The 21,945-nt window shown below is 31.6% G+C and overlaps 1 protein-coding gene and 1 long non-coding RNA gene across 2 annotated transcripts; both read left to right on the top strand.

Moving 5' to 3' along the window:
* The first annotated feature begins 685 nt into the window (after positions 1–685).
* Positions 686–13,449, top strand: LOC129289505 (uncharacterized). The gene is made up of 5 exons (XR_008588140.1): positions 686–824; positions 1,980–2,123; positions 9,371–9,495; positions 12,495–12,536; positions 12,639–13,449. It is a non-coding gene; the product is annotated as an uncharacterized LOC129289505 (long non-coding RNA).
* Positions 13,450–14,930: 1,481 nt separating this feature from the next.
* LOC129289237 (MADS-box protein AGL42-like) lies at positions 14,931–21,611 on the top strand. The gene is made up of 4 exons (XM_054926027.1): positions 14,931–15,069; positions 15,605–15,807; positions 21,117–21,221; positions 21,593–21,611. Exons 2-4 carry the CDS (start codon positions 15,626–15,628, stop codon positions 21,609–21,611), a joined length of 306 nt encoding a protein of 101 aa, XP_054782002.1. The 5' UTR covers positions 14,931–15,069; positions 15,605–15,625.
* The last annotated feature ends 334 nt before the right edge of the window (positions 21,612–21,945 follow it).

Below are 21,945 nucleotides of genomic sequence, written 5' to 3'. Positions count from 1 at the left end.
TTAATATGACATGATTAATTGTAAATTGGGAGGATTAAAAATTCAAGTACTTTATAAGTTCTCATTTATCATTGACAAGTAAACATAGTTAAATAATAACTTCCATTCAAGAATCAACAAGTTAACATTTCATTATAACCTAGAAGCTAAATGGTTTGAAAACTTACTATATATATATATATATATATTTCGCCTAATATTATTAAATAAGCTTTGTAGCTTGATGGCCACAATCTTTTTAGTTGGCCAAGGATTTATCGGTTCAAACTCCTCTTAGCTACCTTTCCAACCAGTTAAATCAAGTGATATCAAAACTTTATTGACTGGCCACCGGCTACATCACTAATAGTAGGACTTTGGTGGTTGGCACTAGTGACAGTATGGTTAATTTTAAAAAAAAATTAAAACCAAAATTATTTTTATCATTTCACACTCAAAATTATTTATACTTTTTCCCTCTATCTTACAGTTATCGGAATGCCTGATCCTTTCATGTGAAAATGTTACTTTGAGTCCTTATTGTGATTTTCCCCACATTGATGGCTAGCTGTCAAAAAGAGCTGAAATGTGACGTGTTTTCGACTTCTTGATTAGGTATTTTCAGCACGCTGTTGTACGGATAAAATGGGCTTGTTAATTGTAGGCTTGAAGCTGCCTTGGCCGGGGCTGGCAGGTGGCAGCGGACTCTTTTTTCTATTTCTTAATTCTTTTACCGAAACAGAAAAGGGTGTTGTCGGTCTCCTCTTTCTATTTCAATTCAGAAACTTCGCTTTGGGCAGCAAACATATCAAACGAGCACAAGTTTTCTCGTTTAATTTGGAAAGGTACGTTCCATTTTTGGGTCTCTATTCCTCTTCTCTTTTTCTCTCTCTTTCTGGATTCTGCAGTACTGTGATAAACTGGTCTTAGCTTCTTGTTTTGCTTTTCTCTTCCTCTGATTCTTTCCCAAACCCTCAATCATGTTCCCCTTGACAACTCTCAAATCATTCTCTGTTACCTTCCTCTCAGCTCTCTCCAAGATTGCTAGGTTTCTAGGTTTTTGACTGTTAGGTTTCCTGCCTGATCTTATACTGGGATAACTTCAGCTGGAATTGAAATTCCTTCTAGATAGCTCATGTCAATAACCCTAGCATTTGCTTTTTGCTAAAAAAGAAAAAAAAAACAAAAACCTTAGGATTTGCTACAACTTCAAGAATTTGATCTCTTTTTTGACTGTTAGGCACTGAATATATACTGGGATTTGAATTTTTAACACTTAATAACCTTATCTGTTGCAATATTTTCAGTCCCTTATAGAGATTTTTGGGTGTTCTTTAACTCTTGATTCAAAGTAATTTTTCTGCAATCCCCTTTTTCGAGCCAACTTAAGTTAATAATTAATTCTGGGTTTTCTTAATTTCTCTGTAAGGACTCCGATCTGAGTCAGCTTGTTTGAATGACTTATTTAATACGAATCTTTCGTTCTTTTGTCCAAAAAAAAAAAGGAGTCTTTCTAATTCGTAGGGAGGGAAATTAAAGAATAAAGATGGTGAGAGGGAAGATAGAGATAGAGCGTACGGAGAACCAAACAAGCAGGCAAGTGACATTCTCAAAGAGGCTTAATGGACTCTTAAAGAAGGCTTTTGAGTAGAAGCAGTAATTTGGACAAAAACCCAGCCAAATAAGCTAGAAAAATTTTTGAGCTAGGCTTGAAAGTTTAATAGATCTTCTTTACTTTGACTTATTCTGATTGCTCAAATAAATCCAAATAAATCCGGGCCAAGTCCGAACCAAAATGAGCTTAGCTCGAATACTTAAATTCATTTTTAATTGTTGATAAAATAATATAAAAATTGAAAATATTATTTTTTAAAACAAAAACTGAACTTAGATAAAAAAATAAATTAAATTAGTACGTAACTATTCGGATATTCGGGTTAGCCTGAAAGTCTAAGGGATTAGGGCTGGGTTTTGATATATGGGCCTTTTCTACATGGTAGGACACTTTATGCTTGGTTCAATTAAGCCCAACCCGAATAAGCTGGATCTGCCCAAATCAACGGCTCCACTGTTAAGCTCTCAGTTCCGTGTGATTTTGAGATTTTCATCTTCTCTCCCAGAGCTCTATGAATTTTCAAGTCCAGGTATGTATGTGTGTGTTTGCATATATATATATATATATATTTATATTTATGCTCTACATCATCATTATATGCTTTAAGCTCCTCCAATCACTTCATGTGAATGGTTTGTGTCATTGTGTGACTGCATCATCTGTATCTTCCAGTATGTTCACTCAATTTGATTGTGTGTTTGTGCTTTGCACCAAATATTTAAAAATATTCTTGCTATATTATATATATATATATATGGTTAAGTTACGAATAAAGTTGGGTTTGTTGAGTACGATTGTACGTGATTGTTTATGAGTTTCATTTTCACACTTTCTAGGGATTTTGTTTGACTTCATACGAAAAAGAAAAAGATTTGGGGCAAAGCTTCTCGAGCCCATCTTCTAAGCCAGAAAATATGAATAGGTTCAGTACGTTGCTGTCTGTAGTGCGTACCCGTTGGTGACAAGAAATAGCTTGATCATACAAATACTTCTTCTTTTTCGATATAAAAAAATACCAGATACTTTCTTCATTTAAAAATATTAGGCATTTTTTAAGGAGTTGGATGTTAAAAATATAAAACATTTTTAGCTTTTCGAGGTGTAAGTATTGCTTTTTTTTTTCGAAAGTACCCTTACTAATAATGATTTTATATTTATTGTAGTGTGTTTAATAGGAATAAATATAAAAATATAGGGTTAGTTGAAAAGTAGGTAACTATTTTATTGAAAGATCAGATTCGATTAAAAATGCCTAACATTTTTAAATGGAGAGAGTAATACTTAGTATTAATACTGAGAAATTCATATCAAACAACTTTCTCAATGTAATTATTTCATGTAAAGACTTGAACTTAAAATCTTGTGTTGAGTTCCACTCCTCATAGGAATCTTAGTTGTAATCGTACTCAAATAGGTCATAAATTTATTCAATATATTTATAGCTATTCTTGTTTATTTAAAAATCATGCATACAGAAATAAATTTAAAGAACTATCATTTCTATCAATTTCCAACCAATTTTATTGATTTATATTCTCGACTCTTTTTCACTAAATTGAAACAGTTTTTATTGTCTTGGTTGATTTTAAAATGCCTATTTTTTCCCCCCTCTTGTGAATGTTGGGACCAGATCTAACTCTACGATGACTTTAAAGTGAATTAGATGTACATTGTATGGAATATGAGAAGTGAGACATAATAATTTGTCGGTTATAAACAATATTATTATAAATTTATGTTTTAGATTGAGTATCATTTTGATTCTTAAAACAAAAAAAATTATGACAAACGTAAAAGACAAGAGTGTGAAATGTTTAGATATGTAAGAACGATAATAATAATACAAGTGTACAATCAAACATAAAGGTTCTTGTTTCCTGATATCTTTTCTTCAAGTTAAATGAAAAATTAAGTAATTAAGAACAAGCTATTCAACAGGTTATTGACCAAAAACATGTTTTCAAGTGAAAAAATTTTTAAATTAAAAAAATTATCAATCAGAATTTAATTGTGATGTAAAATTTGGCTAAATTATTGCTTTTTATACAAACAATAAGTTTAGAGATTAAGTAGACAAGTGACACACACACACACACACACACACACACACACGAAATGATTATAATAAACATACATCACCTATCGGATCTTTCTGTTCTCTTTGGGAGGTTCTGAAATTCTATTTCTATATCTTTTGGTTTGTGATACACACACACACACACACAGAGCTCGTAGAGTGATTTGCACGTCTTTAATAGTATGCAGTTTTGAGAATATATATATATATATATATAGATTTTGATTCCTGAAGCGGCTTAAATCAACTAACTCAATGACTGCCTCATGTGACACTATAAAAACTGTTTAATTTAATAAAATGGCTGTAAGAGATTCTGTTATATAATACTAAAAAAATGAAGTATTATGAGATTATTTAATGTATAAAAATTAGAGGAATTTTCTCCTTAAATATATAGATATGATAAGATAGGATCATGAAGGTTAATATCTGACTTTATTTCCTTGTATAAAAGATTCATGTAACTTGTGTATATGCCGATCATCTTTGTGAATAAGATTATTGAGGTTTTCTGTAATCCAAGATTATCACGTGGTATCAAAGCCCTTGTATTCTAACCTTGAACACTCATATGGGGACGATAGAAACCAATGGGAATCCAACTTATACGCCCAACACTCTTCATCTATGGGTTCTAGTGTCGAGGCAGACTCTAAATGAAACCCAAATGACAGAACTACCCTTGGGTCGAGTTTTGCCAAAGGGTCTTATCTGCTTCTTATCACCGAGAAGTTTAATGGCTCCAATTATCGTGAGTGGGCCCAGACCATTAACTAGCTATTGGAGGGTGTGGGAAGCTAGGTTTCAGCTTAAGCACCTCTAAACCTCCAAATGCCTTAGACTCAGCTGCTATGCTAATGTGGGAGACCGAAAATTCTCTAGAAGCCTCGTGGTTAGTCAATGTCGTGACTCCTTATATTTGACAATCTTTCATGTTCCTCTTGACAGCATGAGATATTTGGGATGAAATCAAGGAGTCATACTCAAATGGTAAAGAAGGTGCTCAAATTTATGCTCTTGAAACTCAGAATTGGCAAATCAAATAGGGTGAGCATGACCTTACTTAATTCTTGTTGGTGTTACACTCAGTGTGGCAAGAAATTGACCTTAACATTGAAGCCAAGTAGTCCTGTTCTAGTGATGCGACACGATATAAGAAATTTATTGAAGATGAGTGGGTATTTCAGTTCTTGGCTAGGCTTCATCAATTTATGTTCCACTACATCTTGATGGATTGTTGACTTCAGAGCCTTAGATCACATTATTTTCCTCATACTTTCCATGTAGTGGGATTGAGAAAATTGATACAGCCAATGGTACCTCCTTTCCTATTGCTAGAAATGGTAGTATTACTATTTCTCAATTTTTGCATCGAGATTATGTTCTTCATGTCCCCTACCTTGCTTGTAATTTGCTGTGTATTAGCAAGTTGACTAAGCAGGCTCAATATAAGGCTCACTTCTTTTCCACTCATTGTATTTTCTAGGATCTCTCATTGAGGAAGATGATTAGAAAGGCTAAAGAGTGTGATGGGCTCTGCTATCTTGATGAATCAACTATAAGTAATCTATAGCATTGAATCCCCTACAACCTTGTGTCCACTTCTAGAAAAGCTAATCTTTTGTTATGGCATAAAAGAATGGTTCATCCCCATATCCAATATTTGAGTTGCTTGTTTCCTTAATTTTCATCTAATACAATTTCTGATTTTCATTACAATATTTGTGAATTGGCTAAACATGATTGCTTTTCTTTTCTACGCTCTAAATACATGCCCTCCAAATCTTTTTCCATTATCCGTATCAATGTATAGGGTATATCTTATGTCTCTAATCAAACTCGAGCCAAGTGATTTGTTACCTTTATTGATGATTGTACTTGTATGTGTTGGATGTATTTAATTAAAGATAAATCTGAGGTACATTCTATCTTTATTGAATTTTATACTATGGTACTAAACCAATTTCACACGTCCATCCAAATTCTCCAAACTGATAATGGCTTTGAATATGTTAATAAACTCTAGGTGACTTTCTTAAATCTTGGGGTATCATCCATAAAACTTCTTGTGCCAATAGCCTTCAACAGAATGGTGTTGTTGAACAGAAAAATAGATCCTTACTTGCAGTTGCTTGTGCTCTTATGCTTACCACAAGTGTGCTCACTTACTTTTTTTGAGGGGGGATGCCATTCTCACTGCTACTTATCCCATTAATCGCATGCCTAATAGAATATTACCTTACATTGCTTCCCTTGAATGTCTTTGTCAAACCCACACGCTCACTTATCTTGAAAACATTGTTCCATTGAAGTTATTTAGGTGTTCTGCATTTGGTCATCTTCATTCCTCTTACAAACTTAAGCCACAGGCTATTAAGTTTGTGTTCCCTGCTTACTCCTCAACCCAAAAGGTTGTATGTGTTTTAACCCATCTTGGATGTAAGGTCTCTCTTACTTATTCACATTATTTTAAAAATCTAAGGTAATCAAGGAATTAACCCATGAGGATTATCAAGTTTGCAAAATCACAAAACTCGGATCCCAAGTTTTCAAAACTCAAAATGTCATAATATCATCTCACACATCAAATCAAAGCAAAACAAGTTTACAAAAGCAAGGGACCAAGTTTTGTAACAAAATATTTGGATATAAGTTGATAAACCAACTTTTCACAGAGAAGCATGGAGGTACATCATGGCATGTCATTCATGCAACATGGTAGGGATGAGTCCATTGCTACAACAAGGTAAAGTAAAGAATTTGCACCTGAACCAAGTCTTGAAGACTTGTACTAGCCGATTGCCTTAAGAAAAGAGAGAAGGAGTTGCATTCAACATCCCATTAGTAGGTATGTTTCACACAAGAAGCTTTCTTCTCGTCTAAGGACCTTTGTTGCTAATGTTTAAAAGGTCAAGATGCCGAGTAGTTATGAGGACACTATTGATGAGGAATTACGAGCTCTTCATAAGCAAAAGACTTGGAAGCTTACTGATTTACCTAAGGGAAAATTGATTGTGAGCAATAAGTGGGTATTCACAATTAAGTATAATCTAGAATGAATGATCAATAAATATACGGCTTAACTAGTTGCCCAAGGTTTCATGCAAACTGATGGTACTGATTACTAAGAAACCTTTGCCCTAATAGCTAAATTTAATACTGTTAATGTTCTGTTATCTATTGCTGTGAATTTGGATTGGCCATTACATCAACTCGATGTTAAAAATGCCTTCCTAAATGGTGATCTTGAGGAGGAAGTATAAATGGAGATACCTTTAGGATTGAGGAATGCAGGAAACTCCAATTAAGTTTAATTTTCCAGCTCTTCAAATCTCTCTATGGTCTAAAACGATCTCCAATGGCTTAGTTTAACAAGTTCAATCAAGTGATAAAGAACAAGGATGTACTCAATGCTAAGAAGATGATACCTTATTTGTGAAGCATTGTGGTTCAAAAATCACTACTTTCATTATATATGTGGATGACATAGTCCTCATGGGAAATGATGTCAAGGAGATTATCAACTTAAAGGGGAAACTTGCTGATGAATTTGACATCAAATACCTTGAAACTATGAGATACTTCTTGGGCATAGAATTAGCCAGGACCCAAAGAGGAATTAGCATATCTCATTGTAATTATGTTATTGACTTACTAAAAGAGATAGGAATGTTGGGAGCTAGGCCACCATGCTTGAGACCTACATATGATATCCTGCAAGTGTGATGAGACAGTTCTCTAGTAGTCCTTAATCAGAACATATGACAACTATGCTTGAAGAAAACACCAAGACAAGGCTTGTTCTTTGAAAAAAGTAACTCTGGAAGCATAGAGATGTTCATTGATGCAGATTGGGGAGGTTCAAAAAGTGATAGACGCTCCACTACTAGCTATTGCTCCTATGTGAGGGGTAATCTAGTGACTTGGAGGAGTTTTTTTTTAAAAAAAAAAAACAAAAAAAAACCATTGTATCAAGAAGCTGAACTAAATTTGAATATCAAGCATTATTCTTTTGGGGGGGTGTAAAGGAATGTGGCTTATTAGACTTCTAAAGGAGCTAAAAATAGATGTGAATTATCCAATCAAGGTCTAGTGTGATAATATGTCAGCCATATATAAAAATTGCCAAAAATTTGATTCAACATGATCGATTGAAACGTGTAGAGATTGATGGGCACTTCATCAGGGGGAAACTTGAAAACAAAATAATTGATTTAGCTTATATTTGTCTTGGTCAACAAATTGTTGATGTGATGACAAAATCATTGACTCAATACAAGTTTGAAGGATTTAGAATCAAGCTGGAAATGATCAACATCTATTCGCTAACTTGGGGGAAGTGTTGGAAGTGGGCTTGCTATCACTTGGGCCCATTCGATAGTTTGGCCTAATTTTCCTATTGTAACCTGATTTATAGAATATTTCCTACGGATATTATATCATTAGATATATGGGATTTCTCTATTTTAGTTTCATTAGGTTGATACGGTCAAATGTGATCGTCTCTCTCGTGTCTTTCATGTATTATGTTTTCAGTGAATAAAGTACAGTGATATTTCTCAAATCATAGCTTTTTTTTTTGGAAGAAAAGGTCTAGTGTTCAACTTCTTTGCAATTGGCTACACTCTGGGGATAATGTGAAAATTATATATAGATGCATATTTATTTTCATGTGTGTCAATACTCTTTTTCATTTCATTTAAATAATCATTTGGTACTTCTTATTTTATTTTAATGAAAATTTCAATTTGGTATCCTAATTTAAAATTTAACAATGTTTGTTTTTCTGTTTTTCAAAATGATCATATACTTTGTTTACGGGTCCTTTTTGTAATATTTTATGAAAAAATAGTGAATGTTTACAATCTTGCCAATTTTGTAAGCAAATCAAAATTACTTTTCTTGAAAATGAATTTTTTCTGATTTTCCTTGCTCTTGGGCTTCGTCAAGATGTAAATACAATTATAAAAAGCTAAAATATATAAAACTCATCTAAACTTTGAGACAATTTCACAAAATTCCCTCACCTTTAAAAGTCTAAAATTAACCTCCCCAACCTTTTTTTTCCTTTTACAAAAGCTCCCCTACTATTATTTCTTGATTATCTTGCTAATAGAAGTTATCATGTCATATTAAGAAAAGACACATAGTAGTTAATGTAGCTAATAATAATATATTATAAAAATATAGATAAAATTTTTATAAAGCTATTATTAGCTTATATTGAATGCTACAGTTACGTTGCTACAAGTCTTTTCTTAATATGACATGTCAACTTTTGTTAAGAAGATAACTACCGAATAGCAGTAGTTAGGGGAGTCTATGGTAAAAATAAAATAAAATAAAATAAAGATTATGAAGGGTAGTTTTAAGTTTTGAAGATGAGAGGAGTTCTGTGCAACTGCTTTAAAGTTTAGAAGAGTTTTCTGTATTTTAGCCATTATAAAATTAGTTTATTTATATAATTGTTTCTTCTTTGTTTCCTTCAAACTTGTCAATAATGCATAATCTTGAAAATGGAAGCATCTAACTCATGAAACAGCAAGTATGAAGAAGATTGAGCTTTTAGAAGCCATCAAATCTAATCAACTTTGAACTTCGATGAATTACAGTACTGCTTGAATTTATGGTTCTTGATACTTTGTCATTCATAATTAAAGCTTAATTGCTTTGCTTTTCTAATTTTAATCTCTTAGGAAACTAATAGGAGATGGTTTGAACACATGCTCCTTACAAGCACTGCAAGAGATAGAGCAGCAAGTGCTAAAGAGTGTCAGAAATGTTCGAGCAAGAAACGTGAAGTTAATGTACACAATTTCATGTAAGTTCCGAAGTTTTTTTAAAATCTGAAGTCAATTTTATGTATACTTTTCAGTGAGAAATAATAATTTGATAATTCAATGTCATTTTGCATTTAATTTTTCATATATATATATATATATATGGAGTCTAAAAAATGAGGCATGCTATTCATGACTTGCAAACAAAGCAACTTACTATAAATTTTATCTTAAGCTTATTAATCTGTGCATTTGAAATCTTTTGATTCCATTAAAAAGAAAAAAAAAAAAAACACACACACACACACACGAGACCATATATATATAGCAGGGATGTGCCTGGCTAGGCTAACCTCTAACTTGAAGCCTAGAGCTAATATGCTTCAGGTTCATCTTTTGAACCTTTGCCCAATGAGCCTGACTCAGGTTGGTCACCCCAAGTTAGACTGGTTCAGGCTAGAAAGTCAGGAATAAATAAGATAAAAAAGAGAGAATTACTCTCAAGTTCTACACAACACTCTAAAATACTATAAATTCTATTGAGAACTTGAGTATAACAATTGACAACTATACTCAAGCTTGGTTCAAGCTAGAAAGTCTGAAATTTATAAGATAAAATGAGAGAGAATTTTTCTCAGGTCTTGCACAACCCTCTAAATATCATAAAATCTATCTCAACTATATAGTTAATTTGTCAATTTACAATACTCAAGTTGTTAGTTATCAATAGACTTTGTATTTTAAGGTGTTGTGTGGGAGTTAAGAGTTGTCTCAATTTAAATAAATAAAAGCTATAAAGCCAAGAAGGGATAAGGCTAGAAAGCAACCAACATATAACACAAAATGAATCCCTAAATTACATGAAGAAACAGCCATATGATACGTACAATTAGATATCATTTAAATCAAAATCATCCTCCAATATTCCTAGACATGAATTAGAAAGCCACAAATCATCAGAGAAAGAAAAATAAAAACATAGACAAGCCACGTAAGGTAGTTCAATTAAGTGACAACGGTCAAGTGAGACATGGGTAGAGATCTCGGATTCAAACCGCAATACATGGGGGCGGGGGGAACATAGACAAATCCAAGATAAAACAAAGAAATTAAATGGTTCTATTCCTGATCATGTGGCTCTGCCAGTAATTCTTCATTGTCAAGTACTACATTTGAGAGTTTTCTCTCCTATTATTCTCTCTTTCCTATTATTTTTTCCTCCATCCAAATCAAGCCTTAGTGAAGATGAGGGTGAGAGCTAGGTTAGAGGTTAGGCTCAAGGAGGTAAAAGGATTATGATAAGGGTCTGAAAATGAGTCTGAACCAGAGTAAAAAATGAGGCAGTAGATAGTTGAAGATATACAAGATGAAATGCCAAATGGGACGAGGATAAAATCGAAATTGGACAATAAATGACTGGTCCATCCTGGCCTAGTATGTCTTATTTCTTTTGTTGTAATTAATCAATCAATTTCATATTCAAACCATAGAATTGATTGCAACCAAATCTATAAAGTTGAATACAATCCCTTATCAATTCAGAAGAATATAGAATTGTCTTAATTCAATCTTGGAATTCATAAACATGCGTATTCAATTTCCAGATTGTTATGGGAGGGAATTTCTGAATCCTGCCAACAAGGGGAATGAGTAATGTTCCAATTGCCCGGCCAATTCAGTGACTACGACCTCCATAGATTTAAGTTTGTTATATTTATGACTTGGCCTCAACAAATTATAAATATCACTATAATTTCTACACATTGGTTTAATCACCCCTTAATCCTTAAAACTTATTCAAATAGATTACTTTATTTAGGCTTAATTATTATAATGGCCACACATTATTAATATCTACATGTGCGGCCCCCTATGTTGAATTTTATTCCAACATTTTTTTCATGTTATATTTAACGTTTGCACAGACCGAGTCAGGTTATTGGACATGCTATGGCCGTACTAGGCTTACAAGTTCAGGTTTTTTAAGAACAACCTGGCGTGTAATGTATTAAAAGAAAAAAAGGGGGGGGGGGATCAGCATAGCGTATATAAATCCAATAATGGTCATGATAGGATTTGTACGGGAGACATAAACTTAGTGCTACCAACTACACGCATGCGAACATGCATACACAAACGCGTGCACGTAAGTCTCCAAACCCTAAACATGCCCTTTGATGTGGCTGTAATTAACTTGATTGAGAAAAAAATGACAAAAAGACTTATTTTTTAGAGCGTGCAGTTCATCAATAACCTAATTTCAAAAATTAAACCTTTGCAAGTCTTTGTGTGGGGGTATGTAAGTATATATATTTGACATACACTTGGTTTATAAAGAATAGGATTGAGGTTCATTTTTGTCTTTAAATTATTTTTTTAGGAGTACCCAATGTCCTAAACTCTTTTTCATAGCAATCTTGCCCTTGAAGTAATTAAATTATAGTAATATTGCCCCTCAAGTTAAATGGACAAATGTTAACTGTTAATTTTGCCGACTCATAAATAAATTTTACTCAAATCATAGAAATCTTGACCTTGACGTGATTAAATCTTAGCAATATTACCTTTGAAGTGATTAAACTGTAGCAATGTTGCTCCTGATATTAAATACGAGTTAGCAAAGTTAATGGTCAATGTTTGTCAATTTAACGTTAGAGACAACATTACTATAATTTAATTAATTTAAGGGTAATATTTATTTGACAAAGTTTAGGATACTGAGTGATCTTACAAAATTAGTTCAAGGAAAAAAATTGACCTTAACCCTAGAAAATAAATAGATTGTGTGAATTACAAATATGTACTTGCGTGTGAAACTGAACTTTTATTTGCTCACATAATGCGTCTGCACAAGTCATGGTAAATTTGTTGGCTTATATTTTGTGAGCTGAATTCATCTATAAGGATTTTTGAAGGTGTGCTAAGGCTTTCTTCTTCACCCATATCTGTCTGACTGGCGATAGAAAGATTTTCCCAGCAAAAGTAAAAGTTAAAGGAAAAATGCTAACTTGGCTTCATTTATGTTATGACTACAATTCAGGACAAAGCCCTAAAAGCAGAAAACGCAAGGCTTTCTAAGAAGGTAAGATATTGTAAATTGTTATCTGGAAATTATTTCAAGAGTTGCATTATATTTCATTTTCATCATCACCTTCCTTAAAATCAAGTTTCTACACTTTAATAGATCTGGTGCAGAACTCGTGAACTGTTTCCAGAGTGTATGTTTGGACTAAGGAATTAAAAGGAGATGGAAAGCAAAGTTCGTATAGATGTTGATTATTTGATTTAGAACCATTCATTTCAATCTAAATTACGAAAAAGAGCATGAAGTTTTTACTGCATATTGTAACATGATTGCATTTGAATGAAAGAGACGATATTGATTTTGGTGTGCTGTATCGTATATGAAGGCAAATCAAGAAAGACAGAATCAGAGTAAAAATATTTCATCTTTAGATATGGAGACTGATCTGTTCATCAGACTTCCAAAAATTACAGGATTATGAAATCAATTATGACATCTTGTATACAGATCACAATTGTTCCAGAAACAATGTTGAAGATTACGAAGCAAGAAGTATAATAAGCATGACTTGTCATTGTACAAGTTATCTTCCATGATTTTTGGCCGTTGTTCGTACTTGTTTTGTTCTTTTGATTTCTAGTTGCATGAATAATCTAAGCAACCTTGATTTTGCACCATATATGACCCCATAACCTGACATTATTTAATGAACATGCCTTTGGATCAGCACATGCAAGCTAAGCATCAAATTTTGGCGATTAATTACTTGAGGCAATTAATCTGATGAATCCATTTTTTGAGATAATTTTCATAGTGATTTGAGAGTTGGTTGTTTGTGTGTGTGTGTGTAGAGTTCATTGTGGATATTAATATTCATGTGGTTTTGAAATAGCTAGGTGCTTTTGGGCGTGATTTTAACATTAATCGAGTCTCTTTTATGCGAAGAAACTTAAGGGGCAAAACTCTGTTTTTCGACCTTTTGTTTGCCATCAGAGCATAATATAAAGTTAATTGATTATGTTATTTGGATTTTGACAAGGCAGTTTATCTCAATGGTTTTAGTAATGCTATGCGGAAACTACATAAGAGGCCTCAAAACTTCTGTATTTAACCCAGGTCATGAAATTTGAGAAGTACTTGATAAGACCGAGGTCCTTCCGGTGAAATATGTTTATTTTTGAACTGACAAAATTGCCCACCAGAGAGAAAAAGGAGCGAGACAACAATAAAAGCATCCCATTTCAACAAAGTTTATATATATATGTATATATATTTTGGGGTTGTTATTATTTTAACTGCACTTAGAACTTATTATTATTTTTCAGATATTCAATTAAGCTACTTTATAATATATATATATATATATATATATAGTATAATTAAAAAATTTATTTTTTTCTTAAAAAGCAAAAAAGGTAATGCAAGTGTCCGCCCGGCCATGAGCCTTATCAACAAAAGCAATAAGGACTGAATTTAAAAAGTGCTAATTTTAGGGTAAGTGGATTTATGGGTTTTAGCCCTTAAAATCCAAGTACATAAGGACTAGACCTATGAGAGACAAGATAATTTTTATTGATAGTTAACATTTAGCCCTTTTGTCAAGATATTTGGTACAAAGATGTTGAACTCGTGAATTTAAATAAACATATGAAATATAAACTTAAATTATAAATTCAAATCATAAATATATAAAAATTTATTTCTATTAATAAATAATTATTAAAAGTATATTATCAAAATACAAAATATAACCTGATTTAAATATATTTTAAATTTAAATCATTGAATCCATTTACATTGATAGATTATCATACTCAATATAAAAATTTTAAAATGGGACAACTTAATTTTGATATTTCTTATTTTATATTTTTATTAATATTAATTTTTGCTTTTAAAATTTTATTTTTCTTCAAATTGGATACTATCACTTCTATAAACTGAGTTGTACGCAATACATATTTAATTCCCTCAATTAGAAAAAAAAATTAATAAATTTAACTGAGTTACTTCTAAATTCAATTAAGTTTATATATAGTCTACATTTATAAATAAGTTATTATGAATTTGTAGGTTAAAAAAGTTAAAAAAAATACGTGAGTTGCCATCCATAATGAGTCATTTACTCACTGTAGTCCTTCTTCCCGGTTTTTTCTCACAAAAAAAATAAAATAAAACACAAATACTCTCAACAAGAAGATACACATTGATGGGAGAAGGTGGTATAATAAATGGTCATTATTCCAAAGGATGTGTTTTCGAATTTTGATTGGCCGCCTTTGTACCTGGTTGTACGGATGAAAAGGACCTCATTTATTTATTTTGGTAAAACTCCTTTTTTAAAAAATAAAAATTTTAACTTCGCTGAACAAAAAGGCCCCACAAACTCTTTTTCGCTAAAATATGATACTTCAATTAATTTTCCACTACGGTCTTCTCTGATCTCTTTCTCCTGCTTTTTGTTATTCTTTCCTCTGTCTTTTACCAAAACTAGCAAACGGTGATGGGTTTGGATTTGCCACTAGGATAAATTTCCCTTTGTGCTGCAGCAAACAAGAACCAATATTCTGAATTAATTAATAAGGAAAAGGTACGTTCCATTTTTGTACTGTACACAAGAACAAGTTATCAGCACTCTCAGCTTCGTCTTGTTAGCTCTCATTTTGTCTTTTGGTCGATTCTTTAAATTCTCTCTCAAACCCTCAATCATTTTGTTCACATGCACCGTGATGATTAATCATTTTCCTTAATCTTCCCTTCATAGCTCCCCGAGGTTTCTAGGTTTCTGGGCTTTTGCCTTTTATTAGTTGCAGGTATAACTTTTGCTTTGCTGCTCTCAGAAATATTGTTTAAATTGGAATCGAAACTTCTGCTAGCTGGTGTGAATGTTCTAAGTTATAACCCTAGGAGTTATAAATTTTAACATCTTAATTTCGTGTTGTATTTTCAATCTGTTATATATGTATATAGCTTTCTATGTGTCTTCAAGTCTTGATTCAAAGCTCTGGATTTTGCTGCGAAATTCCCTTGGGTTTTTTGCTTTTCTCTGAGGACTCCGATCGATCTGAGTTAGCTTGTTCAAATGAGTTAATTTGTAATTTAATGAGAATCATTCTGGTTCACAGAGAGAGGCTTAAAGAATAAGGATGGTGAGAGGGAAGATACAGATGAAGCGTATAGAGAACAAATCAAGCAGACAAGTAACATTCTCAAAGAGGCGTAATGGACTCTTAAAGAAAGCTTTTGAACTCTCAGTTCTGTGTGAAGTTGAGGTTGCTCTCATCATCTTCTCTTCCAGAGGAAAACTCCATGAATTTTCAAGTTCCAGGTAGACATAATTCATGCTCTTCAATCGTACTTTACTTCTTTTCAATCGCCAATTTTTTTGTTTGTACGTGACTGCTTGATCTGTGCCATCCTTTTCCACCAGTTTATTTACAGTAACTTTGTAAATTTCAAACAACTTATGTGTAAAGTGAACTAATATATTGTCTCAAGATTTTCTCAAAGTAGATTCTGAGAATTTTCCTCATTTGTAGCGTGAGTTTAGGTAGTGTGATGCACAAGTTATAAAGTCCTTGCAATAAATATAGTTTAGTACACAAGTTAGGAATAAAGTCGGCTTTGAGTACAATATAATTATGTATAGTTTGACTCCGAGTTTCATTTTCACACCTGCAGGACTTACCAATATAAAAATATTAGGCTAATTAAGCAGATAAGAAACCTATCTTCTAAAAGAAGTACAATAGAAATAGAAAAGGGTAAAATATGAGGCACGGAAATGTGCTTAATTAGTTTGACTGTTAAGTATGTATTTGCCCCACATCACTCAAATGACTAAACTTGTCATATAAATTCTTTATCCTGATTGGTGGGGCAAAATTTATATTCAATGCTTTTGAAGTATATTATCTACAGAACTAATTTGTACCTTTTCAATTCATAATTTTAAACCATTATTTTATTGCATTTACAATTACTGTGTCATTTCTCCATTTGATATTGATGAGTGATACTTGCATTCCTCACTCCCTAACTATAAGTGGTAAGTTCTATGATACACAGCAGGTCCTATTATATGAATAGAAAATGTTCATAAATTGTTGAAACATTTAATATTGTTAATTATTGATGCTATTTAAAATTTTGACAAGTACAGAATTCATGTTTTTATTTAAGGATCCAACCTTAACATGATTTAAACTAAATTATTTTACGTTATTAAAATAATAATTTAAATTATATGACAACGATTTATATAATTGACAGTCATAAGAATTGCTTTGTGTTGCATAACTTCCACAACTGAATTTTTTAATCGCAGTTCTGTTTTGTTTTTATTTTTCTATTATTTCGTAAATTCATGTATTGGGGTTAAAATAATTAAGACTTTGATTATTTTTTTTTAATAAGAAGACTTTGATTCTTTAAATATGATGTTGTGTAAAGTTTAAACAAAAATAATTGGACAAACTTATTTCTATGTGTGAAGATATACGTTTCTCTATGTAGTTTATCAATGAAAAAAGGTTTTGTTTATTAGCTAAGAGATCTTTCAACTGATATAAAAAATATTAAACGCAAATTCTTGACGAAAAATCTTTAAATGTTAAAATAAAAAAGAAATAAGAAATGTTTGCTCGTGTATACAGTTACTTATTAGAAGTCATAAAATATCTACATTCTTGTATCTTGAAAGTCCCTGATATGTTGCGCGTGATTTTTTTTTTTTTAATATGGCTATTGATTGAGTCAAATTTGCCTATCGTTGAGCCCAATTAAAGGTAGGTAACTAAAAAGAAGTTTGACAGAATAACAAGTAAGGACTTTATAAAAATATTAATATCAAATTATTAACTTTAGTACTGAAACATAATAGAAGGAATACTAAAAGTTGGAAAATCAATGTTGAAAAATCTTAATTTGACACTCATGTTCTTACAAGGTCCTTATTTGTCATTCTTTCCAGAACTTTTATAATTTTCTTTTTAAATTGATATGCTGAATTTATCAGGTAGCATTTAGATTGATAGATTATTATTTTAATTATAGATTTAAAATCTTATATTTAAAATCTCGCAATTGAAATTTTAAAATTTTTTATTTGGGTAGTTTGAAAAAAATTCGAATAAAGAAGTGAGATAAACTGAGATTTGAAATGAAAATAAAAAATTAAAAATAATGAGTTTATTTCTGGTCTTTAATTGACAACAGATGAGAAAAGACACGAGAGTCATAGAAATACAGGTAGTAAAAAAATGAAGAGAACAATGGATGTTTGAATTGATTAAAATTTTAAATGATTAGGGTGTAAAGAGAATTTAAAATTAAGAAGAAATTATAATTTGAAATAGATTTGAATTTGGTTCAAATCTAAATTCATAAATTTTTATGTATCCAAACGAGGAATTTTGTTCAAATCCTTATTAATCCAAACACACCATTAGTGTATTTCGACTGGTACTTACACTATAAGTTTTTCAGTAGTTGCAGAAGCTAAGTGTAATTAAAATAATCAAGTGAGTGTTTAGTAGTAATATTATGTGCGCATTACAGATGAAAACAAAAAAAAAAGTACACAAATAAGAAGACTTGAAAGTGCATATATAATGGAAGATAATTCCTTGAATTTTGTTGTGAGTTCCACATCAAAAAGTCTTACAAGAAAAATGAGGTTTATAAGTTTAAAAAATTCTCCCATCCAACATGCTAATCTTGTAGAATGAGCTTGTGATCACAACATTGGTCTTAAAGTGTCATGAAGTGGAGCTACTAGAAATATCAGCCTTCAAATGAAGGTGCATTGATATGAGCCCAATATTGGGAAACCTCACAAAAAAGTAAGGTTTATAAATTCAAGGGGCTCTCCCATTCAACTAATCTGTTAAGATGAGCTCTCTTTTTACATTTATGCTCCTAAGAATTTCCTTTTTTATACATTTACTGATTAACACTATAACATTCTTCTTAATCAAATGTTTGAAGTTAAGAATTGACGATACTGCTTGCTCCAGAATTATCGTAAATAATCATCATATCTTCCAGAAGTAAAATATATATATAATATGGTCACCAATTTCAGTACCTACTGTCATTGAATAGTGCCTCTTAAGAGATTTTCACATAATTGACTATAACAAATAAATAAACTAATAATTTAAACATGAAACCCTATATAGAAACCTAAACTTACATATATGAACAAGAATTCCTCACCATTAAGACAGGGTGCTTTAAACTGTCCTGTGAAGCATATAGGCTCTCAAATCTCGACAAGGTCCTGAACTGTTCTGTCAATCATGAATTACATTATTTCTTCTCCCAACATTTATATTGTGACACCTTAGCTGGTTACATTTATAGGATAGAACAAAAAGAAAGACAATGAAAAGAATGAGAAGAGCATTCAACTTCTTGGCATAATCGAGATGTCAGATGTGAGACTGGGAAAATGGGAAATTTTGTTGCCATGTTATTTTCAGTATCTCACATTAGTGGAAAATAAGGGAACCTGTAGTCCTCTTGTAACTATAATTAGGCTCCTTTGATTCTTGTTTGAAAAACACAACAATTCTAGTTTTATGATTTCTTAAACTAAAGGGTGTCATAGAAGTTTTGAAAGAGTTAGTACATGTTTGGATTAACTTTCAACTTTAGTTAGAATCAGCCAAAGTTAGGATATAAAAAGCTCATTTTGTGTTGTTTGGATTAATCTTGTCTGTGATTGAGCATGAGCAATAAGGGGGATAGAAACCTTTGAAGCGATAATTGACATTAATTTTCACTTATCTTGATCTATATTTTTTGTATTTTGAATTTAATGTGAAACATCTATCATCATACACGCGCACACGCACAAAATTAAACATCAGAACAGAAGATTTCCTATTCAAATATAAGGTGTTCCTGCTAGCTACAAAAACTAATTACAGGATGAAAATTTCTCAGTGAACAGAAAATACCACAACCATGGAGAAAGGGACTAATAGTTACGACAATCCCAAACAACTCTCGCAAAGACATATCAACAAAATCTTCCGACAAATCACAACATCTCAAGACACAAATTAAACATAGAGGCACTGTGGCATAATAAGCCACCTGTGGAGAGGTTGGCTCTCTCCAACCAATGAAACCAGTTGAGATTTAATTTGTTGATTTTTGCTCCTTTTTATTCTTTATTTTTTCCCATGTAAATCGTATTTTCAATTCCGCCTGCACATTCAAGTCATGATAGGGTTTCTTCTTTAAAAAAACAGTTTGAAAATCTCAAGCCTTCTTCCTTGTTAGGTCATTCATAGGATAAGCACAATGACATGTTGCGGTTTCGGTAGTCTCAAATTGCAGTTTCTGTTGGCATGTGTTTTTTGTGTAGTATGTGATGTTGAGACTCTTCATTATGCAGTATGTACTTAATTGTACTTAGCAATAGTTTCTCCTCATTTAATCAAGAGGAGGATTTGGTGAGAAGAAATTGAATAGCTTGATGTTAATTTGTAGTTGTGGGATTGTTTCTCTTTCGGTTTGAAGGAAATGCTTTCATCTTCAAGGACATATGCATACCTTTACTTTCCATTCTCCTGTTTTTGTCAAAACTTCTTCACGGATTTGACTGAGAGAAAAGTTCCTGCCATTAGAATTTTTCTTACATTTTTCTCTTAGAATTTCTCATTTTTTTATTTTGCATAAGAAAGTCCACAAGAAATTTTTATAAAAGAGCATTTTTGAGAGAAATTCCGTTAAAATTTCTTTCCAAAGTTTTTTCGAGAAAAATTTTCAAGAGATTATTACTGTCTTCTTGCAGTGCTCTGTCTATTGTCTATGTTGCTTTCCTTTCCTTTCTTTCCCCCCTTTTCTGTTGTTTACTGGTAACTAGATACTGGGAAGAATGACATTAAAGTCCCAAAACAATGAATTTATAACAGTTAGGTCCTGACAAAGTTTTCTAAAAAATCAGTTGTATAAATATTAATTCAGATAGTCATAAATTCATGAATTCTAAATCTAAATAGTATATTTAAATTTTAAGTATAACTCTTAGTTTGCATTTGAGATTTAGGTCTGCAACTATTTGAATTAATGTTTACAACTTATTTTCTTTAGAAAGTTTTGTCAGGAACTTAATTATCATAAATTTCAAATTCTAAGACTTTATTGTCATTCTCCCTAGATATAGCTTGATATTTATGATAGTTTTGTCAATAATTTGATTACCTTTTGGTTTTTTTCATACATTGGAATTTATGAGCCATACTGCTTATTGCAATTAATGTTATGGCTTTTCATAGGTTACACACACACACATAAAATGTCATGATATGAAAAAAGTTTGACAGCTTTTTTCTATTTTCAAATTTTATTTTCATTTGCAGGTTTAATATATATTGTCAACAAGCAAGTTGTACATTCTTAATGGCCTCTGGCAGAATTTCTTTTTTCATGAAAGAACCAAAAATTAGATTTTTTTTTCTTTATTTTATACGTTTCATTTCTATCCCTCCTTCACATGGTTGTGTATTCTGTAAACGTACGCGCGCGCGCGCGCGCGACACTAAATTAAACAAAAATTGTAAAAAAGAAAAAAAGTCCTTTAACATTGTCATTCCTACCAAAATAATTGCTTGAATTGTACAGCGTTCAGAAGACAATGGAACGCTACCGCAATTATGTTAGAGATTCTCAAACAGCCAACACATGCTTAGGACAAAATATGGAGGTTATTAATTATTATTTCCTTATGTTCTTTTTGTTTATTAATTTATCATCTTCCGTCCATGGATAATTTTCTTGTATTTCATGGCTTTCTTTTGAATTACTAGATTGGATATCCTATATTCATGCATTCATCCATTTAGAGAAATTAATGTGTGACATAAGAGAATGTAGTTGTGTGTGTGTTTGTGTGTGTGGAATCTTATTCTATTCTAAAGCTAATGAACACACCTTTTTACTGATTTTGTTTATCCAATTAATAGATCATTAGGTTAAGAAACTGTTACTAAGCTACACTATACAATCATGCCTCTTACTTCGTGCTCAGCTAATAACGAACTAAATTCTCTGTGCACTTCAAAAATTCATTGACAGAATTTTATAACACGTTGTGCTAGATATAGAAATGATGTCTAAGCACAACAATGGTTGGTAACATATCCGGGTTTATTGCATCAGATACTTAATATTCTCTTTATTTTAAATTATAAGATACTTTTAGACAAAATCTCACATGTCAATAAATCGTATTAAATACATTTAACAATTTTACTTTTTTAAAAAATAAAAATATAAACTTTTAAAAATACTCTTTATCTAATATATTGAAAAGAGTGAGGGATGTGAATTAAATAAAGAAAAAAGATAATATTGAAATAAGTTTATTTAATAAAACTTTATTTTACTTAAAGTGTATTATATTTTAAAATGTGAAATGCCTTTTAAAAGTATTTTATAATGTAGGATAGAG

The sequence above is a fragment of the Prosopis cineraria genome, unplaced genomic scaffold (assembly GCF_029017545.1).
Source record: "Prosopis cineraria cultivar Desert tree isolate PC_DT_omini unplaced genomic scaffold, ASM2901754v1 PC12, whole genome shotgun sequence".
NCBI classification, from domain to species: domain Eukaryota; kingdom Viridiplantae; phylum Streptophyta; class Magnoliopsida; order Fabales; family Fabaceae; genus Prosopis; species Prosopis cineraria.
This window is presented reverse-complemented; position numbering and strand designations above follow the sequence as displayed.

Excerpts from the sequence above, each read along its gene's own strand:
- LOC129289237 (XM_054926027.1), top strand. The coding sequence starts at position 15,626 with ATGGTGAGAGGGAAGATACAGATGAAGCGTATAGAGAACAAATCAAGC. Across the intron at positions 15,808-21,116 it reads CATGAATTTTCAAGTTCCAG|CGTTCAGAAGACAATGGAAC; the intron begins GTAGACATAATT and ends TGAATTGTACAG.